Below are 10019 nucleotides of genomic sequence, written 5' to 3'. Positions count from 1 at the left end.
TCGTCCATGCTGTACAAAAAGGCTAGCAGTACTAAACCACAAATAGATCATGGTCTTCTAGACCCTTAAAAACACTGAACCTGATGAGAGACAGATGTGATCAAACTTGTACATGATTCAAGATTCAAATACTTTTCAGCCTTTTAAAGAACAGATTTCTCAAAAGAGAATTCTGAGAATGTACAGGTTTCTGGTTTGCTTCTAAAATCCCCCAAAAATGTATACAGTGTGTTACGTGCTTCATGATTCATATATTTCTCCATCTCCATGGCCGCAGCTGCTGACTGAAAGAAGCAGAGAAATTTAGAAATATGTGGCATTCTTCAAACATCCAACAGATAAGCTATATAATTCAACACAAAATTCTGATGTATTTCTTTATAGGCAATTACTGCCAAAATCTCTACAATATCAAGAATGTTTGCATTTAATAAATCTGCAAATAGGAGATTTATCAGCACTATACATCCATGCTTCCACAATTCCTTCTTTGCGCAAGCATGGAAACCCTCCCCAAAAATTCCTTAAGATATGCCCATACAATAAAATACTCACCCATAGGCTACATCTAAATGAATGGATATTTATCTTTCATTTTGCATGGTCATGCTAAATGAATGGATATTTATCTCTCCTTTTGCATGGTAGTGCTAAATGTCTGGATATTCATCTTTCATTTTGCAGATGGTTTTGATAAACATATAGATATTTAGCTATTATTTTGCATGGTCGTGCCTAGCTCGTTTGTGGTCTCGTTCTTTGTAATGTTGACGGTCCTTATCAGAATCAGTTCTGTGTTGGTGCTGTTGGTGATAAGAATGTTGATGATGATGATAATTATGCCTTTGTTTCTCACTGAATCCATCTTTGTATCCATGTTGATCACGAACTCCATAATCACGCCGATTAGCAGGGCTCCCTGCTTTTTCAAGTTGAGCAGATAATGAAGATCGTCTCTCACTGTGTTTAGGAGACTGCACCTGTTCATGCATAGTCGTGTCTGGAAGCTCACCTTCTTCTGTTCGGTCATAAGGAAATTCTGCCTGATCCCACTCATGATCTCGACTAGCACGATCTGTTGCATCAAATAGCGCTGCCCTTTTTCTCTCACTTATGTTTTCCTCATATGGCCTCTTCTGTTTTCCTCCATTATCTCCTCCATCTAAACGTTCTTTTCTAGTTCCAACAACTTCTTGCTCCAATTTGGAAGAAGACTTAGACCAGACATCCCTTCTCTCCTGTTTCACCTTCTCTGCTTCAGCAGCTTCCATAACCCCAATTTCAAGTTCTCTTTCGATCAAATCATCTTCATCCATGTCATCAGCTTTTGAAATTGTAGGCTTTGAATCTGTTAGCTCCCCACGAGACCTTTTTCTTTTCTCAAAGATTGCCTTTAAATACTCTTTATTGATCTCATAAGACTTCTTCGGTTCTGTATCATTGGAACCTGGGCAACCTCTAGTTTCATCGCCTGATTTGGTCTCTTGCAGTTCATTATTATCCTGCCCTTGTTGCACATCCCTTCTTCGATCCTCTGTTTCCTTGCTTTCATAATCATCAGCAGAGTGCTTCGTTTTATTCAGCTTAAAAATGTTATCAGCTTCATCAGCTTTATCCCTGCCCCCGTTGCTAGACAATGGATCTAAATCATGCTTTCTATCATCTTGAAGACTGTATTTTGTTACAGTGCTTCCACTAGCTTGATTGGTATTTACATTTTCCTCAGCAAATCTTTGATTTTCACTGTAGGCCTGTTCAAATGCCATGTTCTGTTTTACATTGGAGATATTAGCAATATTTTTCTCTGTATTTTGAGGATCACTACAGGCATCTCTTTTGTATGCATGAATTGCATCCTCTGCCTGAGGTGGTCCACTAGTAGTCTGAACTGCAGCTGAAGTAAAAACAGTCTGGGAATGACCATTTGCAGATGGAAGTTCATCACTATTCAACTGGGTGTTGCCTGGCTTCAGACGATTGGTGGCACCTATACTTCCATCCGGTTCACTCCCTCGGGATGGTGGAACGGTTCTGTTTTGTTCATAAAGCTCTAGCATTTGGTTGCTAACTTCTGCATTCATAGATAGTAATAAATATACATATCAGATAAAAGAGGTTTCATGTCCATAATATCCAACTTCAAAATAAGACTTTTCAACTGCTATTTGAAGCAAATTTGTATTTTATTATCATTTAAGAGCTCTCAACCTTCTAACTGTCGTGGAGTCACAGCAAATTCTTGCCACCACACCTTCTCCCCATCAGAGGGCAGCTTGACTTTGAGGAACTTAGCAGCAAGGAATATAGCCCCAGCAGCAATGTGGTGAGGCTTGAATTGCAGGCATAGAGAAGTACGCAGCCTGCATAGCCCTTCCACTGCTTCATTTTAATAGGCTCAAAACCAAGTGACTGAGAAGAAAGGATCCTATCACAAACTTGAAATGCTAACTTAAAATAATATAAGTACAGGGAGAAAAGCCTACCCATCATTAACAAAATTCCAAGCCACTTGAGCAAGTGCATTCTGAGCAACCTTGAATTTCTTTATTGCTGCCACAAGAGGTTTGTAAGGATGATGCACATTAAGGTCAAAGCCCAACGTTGCAAGTACCACCCTTTCACCAGTAATAATTAACTCTTTTTGCTGTTCATATATGTCCTGTGTCACACATAAAAGCCAAATTGAAAGAGAGATCATTGAGTGAAACTGAATAGCATTAAAGAATTTTCCACACTGCAAAAGCATGTGAAAGAGCATAAAGAAAAATTTTATTAGAACTTAGTTCATTTGAATATTAACCAAGTCCAAGGAACACAGTACAAGGAAGAAGTGAGGTAAATGCATACTCAAAAGGAATATATATTACGAAAGCAGTCAAATGGAATCCACCTTTTGCTTAATCCGCTGAACAGCTGCTGGATCCTTCTTATTACAGATCTCATATGAAAGAAGAATCACATCCTTCAAGGGCCGGGGAGTCTCCTCGACCTTTCCAGCAAGAAACATGCAAACCGTTGCTATTGTCTGACATTCAAAGATAATTAATTAAGTGGTTTTGCAGTGTGATTCTAAAGTGCATTGTTCAGATGAGTATAATGCATACAAGAATGGCAATAAGACCAATAAACATGAAAAGAATGACAATAAGACCAATAAGACCAAGGATGACAATAAGACCAATAAATGACAATAAGACCAATAAATATGAAAAGCATTAAAAAAGATCAATTCTACACATAATCATCCCAACCTACATGTATCAATTTCTGTCCAACCAGAAATTAATGTCCGAGCATTGTACTCTAAACAAACATGATATACAAGAAATAGAACTGGTACTTCACAAACAGAGCCAACTCGGTTTTCTAAGTAAAGAATTTCAGGAAATCGAGAATAGCCACTCAGTCCAAGTATCCACAAAAGATTATTGTCCAAGAATCCTTGAAGACACAAAAATAAGATGTGTGGATTTTTCTATGGCAGTTGTCAACGTATCAGAGATCAATTTCATAGACAGCTAATATATAATAGATTTTACATCTACAAAAAATTGAAAGAGCAGAGTGTAAATTTATAATTTAGGATTTTCAATGCAGTGCTCAACAAGTCATAAAGCAAGTTTATACACAGCTAACTAACAAGTTCAGTTTTGGGTGAGTTTTAGTTACAAGAAAATCCATACTAGATTTTACACCTACAAGAAGTTAAAAGAGAATAGAAACTTAAATGTATAATTTGGGGTTGGCTACAGCAGTTCTCAAGAAATCACAGGCCAATTTCATACACAGCTAACTCAGCAAGTTCAAATTTGGATGGATCTTGAAGCGTACAAAATCTATAGCAAATGTTACATCTTTATGCTTTCTAACCTACAATAAAGATGTATTAGTATATTGAAATTGAACATTCACGATGATTCATCAAATCAAAAAAGCAAAGATCAAATCAAGTTATGAGAAACTTAGTCATTTGTTCTCTGATTAAGAAAGCATGATTGTAATGGATACACTTCACTGAATCACAAATTATCATCAAAGTTCAAAAAACAGCAATTATTTTCCTCATCAAATAATTTCTGAATTTTTTTGCGCTCTTCACTAAAAAATTTGATGCATCTTTACAAAAAGGATCTCCTTAGTTAGCTAGGGATTGTAGCAGGCTAGCAGCAACCTTTGTCTGTCCACCTGAACTGTTCGTTACTTCTTGTTTTGTTTTCTCTTGTTAAAGATGGTACTGCTTCTCATGGTTCACAGAGTTGTAGAAGTCCTTTTGCATTTTGGGTACGGGTATTCTACAAGCATGCTCCTCATAAATGATTTTTTTTAATACTGTAGGCAGAACCCAACCATCAGTTTATTCTTTAAGGTAGACAGAAGCTCAGCAAGTTAGAGGAGGATGCTTGGTTCCAAACTTCCAGGCAGTAAATCAAATTAGAGCCTCACCTTAAAAGGGGCCTCATTTAAATGAAAAGCAAACAGATGGGTGAGAAGAAGCAAAATCTTCATAAGTACTAAAATTTGATAAGTTCGTAAGGAGATACACTTCTATCAGCCATCTCTCTGAAGTATCCAATGAAAAAAAACTCTGAGGTGAGTTATTATACTAAGAATCAAACACCTGCTACTAAATGTCATGCTGACGATTAGAATTTCAACAACATTCTGGTTGGAGAGACCTTTCAGCAAATGGGTATCCCCAACAGACTCTACATGGTTTATGAAGCCAGCTTTTGACTGACAATTTCAAGCTCCAAGCAGTTCAATTTCCATTGGGCAGAGATAGAGAAGGTGCCAGAGAAGGTCTGGTTTTCCTAATGGTTGTTTAAGACACTAAAATCTTTCCAGAGCATAACTTATTCTGTAAATTAAAAGGTTTCAGCCTAAAACCTGGGCAGTTGAAAACGATCAGCAGGTACTTGAAGTCTGACACAGGTAAAAAGCCTTCCTCATTTCTCCCTTCCAAAGAGAATTTCTAGACTACATAGTTTTTCATATGAAGATCATTTAAGAAATCTGGAGGAAGGTCTGGATCTGGGGCCTTTCCAGTCTACCATTGTCATCATAGTTATTTGACTTCCACAGTCACTTCTTTTCTCACCTCCACTCAATTAAAAGTCAAGCTCCCTAATATCTACCTTCTTTTTCAGGTCAGGTGAACAGCTGTTATTGATTGGATGTGTGCTGGTAAAATTCTTTTTAAAATAATAACATAATATGGTACCTGATTTGCTGATTGGATGTGTACTGACGTCTTTATACAGCTTTGATTATCACAATGAATAGTGGTAGGACCACTAGGTTGACCAAATAGTCCAACAAGAAGTTTGCGAAGCCACACTGCTTCTCTAGTTGCAACAGATGTTGCAATGTACTCAGCTTCTGTAGTACTCAATGCTACTGAAGATTGCTTTCTACAGGCCCAAGAGATTACTACCGAAGCTAAAGCAGATACCCAAAGTACTTTTCCTGTCCTTGACACTTCCTGCCCAATCTAAATCTGAATATCCTTCCAAGGAGATTGAGATATTAAGTGAATACTTCAGCCCATAACCAATAGTGCCTTGCAGGTATCTCAGAATGTGCTTGGCTGCAACCAGGTGAACAAGTTTAGGCATGCTCATGAACTGACTGGGAACATTCACAGCATAACAGATATATGGCCTAGTATTAACTAGATACATAAGGATCCGATCAACTGTTTGTACTCAGATGGATCTGCAAAATCAGAGTTAGTTGCAGAAACACTCAACTTCTTTAAGTTAGATTCCATAGGAGTAGACATAGGTTTACAGTCCATCATTCTAAATCTTTTCAGAATATCAACAGTGTACTTTCCTTGACTTAGAAAAATTTCATTAGATTTTTGTCATACTTCTAACCCTAGGAAGTAATGCATTAGACCTAGATCCTTCATTTCAAATTCTGAGGCTAATTCTTTCTTACATCCCATGATCAGTTTATTTTCACCAATGAAAAATAAATCATCCACATATAAAACCAGAATTAGCATATCATTATTACATATTTTCAAGTAAAGGTTAGCATCAGCATCATTCTTACGAAATCCTAAGCTTAGTAAGTACTTATCAATTCTTTCATACCAAGCACGAGGAGCCTGTTTGAGCCCATATAAGGCTTTCTTCAACCTGCAAACATGAGAGTCTCTTTTATGGATTACATAGCCTTCTGGTTGCTCAATATAAACTTCTTCCTCAATAACACCATTAAGGAAGGTTGTCTTAACATCCATTTGATGTAGCTCCCAACCTTTACTTGCAGCAATAGCTATTATAGATCTAATAGAAGTATATCTAGCAACAGGAGCGAATATTTCCTCATAATCTATTCCTTCCTTTTGAGAAAAACCACGAACAACAAATCTAGCTTTATATTTCTCAATACTACCATCAGTATTATGCTTAATTTTAAATAACCATTTAGAGGAAACAACAGACTTACCTTTGGGTCTGGGTACAATGTCCCAAACATCATTCTTGATGATAGACTCATACTCTTCATCCATGGCTGACTTCCAAGCATGATGAGTCATAGCTTCTTCGACATCGTGAGGTTCAGACTCAATGAATTACAAAAATGTAGTTGGCATGATTTTGAGGTCTCTTACTATCTCTGAAGGTTCCTCTAGAAGAAGCATATCCTTCAGCATCTTGAATGGTGTTTCTAACCCAAAGTGGCCTCTTCTTGCTGACCACAATATCCCTAGGTATATTTGTAGAGTCCATGAGTTCTGCTGGATCATCCTGAACTTCCTGATCCGGGAGGTCAATAGACTCCTTTTGTATCTCAGGGTTAGTATCAACATTTGATTCTTGATTTTCAGTCCCAATATCATCATTATCAGATAATGAACCTTTAGATCTTTTGAATGCAATATCTTCTTCAAAAGTTACATCTCTACTTACCTCAACATACCTTTGACTTGAAATGTAGATCCTGAAGGCTTTGGAAGATTCATTGTATCCTACTAAGATGCCTTTCTTTCCAGAGGGATCCAACTTGGTTCGTTTTTCCTTAGGCACATGAACATACACAGGGCTCCCAAAGATCCTTAACTGGCTGATGTCAGGTTTGATTCATGTAAAGGCTTCTTCAGGGGTTACATTCTTTAGAGCACGATGAGGACATCTATTCTGAATGTAAACTGTTGTTTTGGATGCCTCCGCCCATAGGAAGGGTTGCACGTCTTGATCATGAATCATGGCTCTTGCAGCTTCAACAATGGTCCTGTTCTTTCTTTCAGCAACTCCATTTTGCTAAGGATTGTAGGGAACACAGAACTCCCTCTTAATTCTTGTCTCAACACAAAAATCATGAAAACTACCTGAGGTGTACTCACCTCCATTGCCAAACCTTAAACATTTAATTCGTTTTTCAGAAGTATTTTCAACCAAGGCTTTGAATTCTTTAAATCTATTTAAGACTTCGTCCGACTCTTTAGATTTAAGAAAGTAAATCCATGTTTTCCTAAAAAAAATAATCTATGAAGATAACATAATAAATGAAACCGCTAGGAGATGCTACAGACATAGGACCACATAGATCTGAATGAATAAGCTCTAACTTTTCTTTAGCCATACTATCACTTTTATGAAATGGGCTCTTCACATTCTTACCCATTGCATAGCCTTTACAAGCATCATCATGAGATAAACTTAGTTTAGGCATACCTTTAACCATTTTACCAAGAGTGGGGAGAGCTTGAAAATGCAGATGTCCAAGTCTTCTATGCCATAGCTCGCATGATTCAGGAGCCTCATGAATGAGAGCTTGAATTGGGTTAGATGCAAGCTTATACAAACTATCACATCTATTTCCAATAACACGAGCAAATTTGAAACTAGATTTCTTAGACCAAGCAAGTACTTCACCTTCAGAAAATGCTAATTGCAAACCCTTATCCTCTAAAGCAGAAATGGAAATAAGATTTCTTTTAATTCCAGGTACAAAAAGAATATCACCGAGTTGTAAGGAAATACCAGAATCTAGTTTTAAAGTAGTACTAGAACCTTTTACCGAATATCGAGCATCATCACCGATTAGCACATGAAGGTTGGTATCCTTTTCTATCAGATCTGAAAGATGCTCGCGGTAACCTAAAATGTTTGGAGGCTCCACTGTCAATTATCCAAGTATCACTGTCCGTAAGAACATTGCTCAATAGAACAGAGATAAGAAGATAGTCCTCATTTTGTTCAACGACTTCATTTAAATTGGCTTCCCTTTCCTTAGGATCATTCTGACAATCTCTAGCATATTGACCATACTAATCACATCTAAAACAACGAATGTGGGAGAAATCTCTTGACTTCTTTCTTGGATCGTAGGAAGAGGGTCTAAAATCTTTGCTTCTCTTTTCTTTCTTCCAATGCCCACCTTTCCTAGACTTAGCTGTGAGAACATGATTATCATCTTTGTGAGAGTTCTTGAGTTTTCCTCTTACCTCAATTCGAGATTCCTTTTCAATGCAATCAGATTGGAGACGCTCAAAGTTGGGTCGTTTAGCTCTTCCACCAATGCTACGAATGAATGGTTCCCATTCATCAGGTACACCATTTAATGCAATCATAACAAAATCTTTATCTGAAATTTGGCAATCAAGAGTACTTAGCTTATCCTTCAGTTCATTGATCTTCATGAAGTAGGCCACGATTGAGTCTTCTTCTTTCATTTTGATGTGGAGTAGCTGCTGCCTTAGAGCAAGACCCCTGCTAAGGTTGTTAACTTCATACATTCCTTCCAAGTGTTTGATCATTTCCCTGGCAGAAGCAAATTTTGATATGACAGTGACAAGATGGTTCTTGACTGATTCAATTATGATCTTCCTGGCCTTGAGAGAGTCTTTCTTGAACCGCTTCAGTTCTTTAGCATCTTCAGGAGGGGACAGCCTTTCTTCTTCTATGAATTTAAGCAATTCATTCTCTTCAAGAATCAATAGAATACAGACTTTCCATGGAGCAAAGTCAAGGGCTCCATCGAGTCTATCTTCAGCCCTCAAACCTGACATTTTAATCTGAAAACAAACAGCAACTAGATGCAACCAAATAATTTACTGAAATCTGAAGTTAGTAAAACCTTAGCTCTGATACCATGTTAGTTTTTGTGTCTCATACCAGAGATCAGACTTTCAGTATTTAATTTCAGATTAACATTAAGTAAATGATAAGCAAGTAAACGAAAGAGAGAAACCAAGTGCACAAGAGACCAACTCAATTACCCTAAGAAAACCTCCAAGGAAGAAAAACCCAGCACTAAAGACCCACAGGTAAGATTATGTATTCAATTCTGAATTGTAACAATACAATACTTAGCTCAAGTCATGTGACTCAGATCTAGGATCTTCAAACTGCACACTAGAATGAATCAGATCTGCCCTTTTAATACAGCAGGTCTGCACTTCTATATTCACCAAGTCTACACCATCTAGCAGTAATAAGGAACACCAAAATTGCTTTGTCTTCCTTGAATAAGTTCACCCAGTTCACCTCTTATTTTCGCACACCAAGGAGCAGATGGATTTCGCTGATTGTATGAATGAATTAAGTGATTTGAACTTGGCAAATGATCTTTATTTATATGTGCATATAACCTTTAAGTCGGCCTTAACTAAATATATATGTTTGGCACCAAAATGGTTTAGTGTGGCGTGTTCATTATCGGGCTGGCCCTGTTTAGGAGCACGCTACCCTCTTTGGCGTGAAGGGTCCAGCCCTACACGTTATGCTTTGGTAAAAGGGGGCCCAGTCCTTTAGGGATTCGGATGTTGCCTTAGGCAATCCGAATCCCCTTTTCTGAGCCTAGTTACAAACAATAATAAGGAATAGAATGATAGCATGATATGGTACCTGATTTGCATCGATTTAGTACCATATCAAATCACATGAAAGAGATGTTTGAACAGGTGCTAAATTCGTTAGCTATCAATTTTAATAGAATAATAGCATGATATGGTACTTTGGAGCTTAACAAGGACTGATATTGTGGATTTGGATCTAGATAAT

General features: G+C 37.5%; 1 protein-coding gene across 5 annotated transcripts in view; it reads right to left on the bottom strand.

Moving 5' to 3' along the window:
• Positions 1–348: 348 nt before the first annotated feature.
• Positions 349–10019, bottom strand: part of LOC131052561 (cyclin-T1-3) — a 61525-nt gene continuing 51854 nt past the window's right edge. For all 5 annotated transcript variants that reach the window (XM_057987145.2, XM_057987148.2, XM_057987147.2 and 2 more), the window contains 4 exons: positions 2891–3025; positions 2484–2659; positions 2209–2360; positions 349–2071 (listed from right to left, as the gene is read on the bottom strand). In XM_057987145.2, coding sequence (XP_057843128.2) covers positions 717–2071; positions 2209–2360; positions 2484–2659; positions 2891–3025 — 1818 coding nt within the window. In that variant the 3' untranslated portion in view covers positions 349–716. The remainder of the gene's footprint in view (positions 2072–2208; positions 2361–2483; positions 2660–2890; positions 3026–10019) is intronic.

Source organism: Cryptomeria japonica, chromosome 9, assembly GCF_030272615.1.
Source record: "Cryptomeria japonica chromosome 9, Sugi_1.0, whole genome shotgun sequence".
Lineage (NCBI taxonomy): Eukaryota > Viridiplantae > Streptophyta > Pinopsida > Cupressales > Cupressaceae > Cryptomeria > Cryptomeria japonica.
This window is presented reverse-complemented; position numbering and strand designations above follow the sequence as displayed.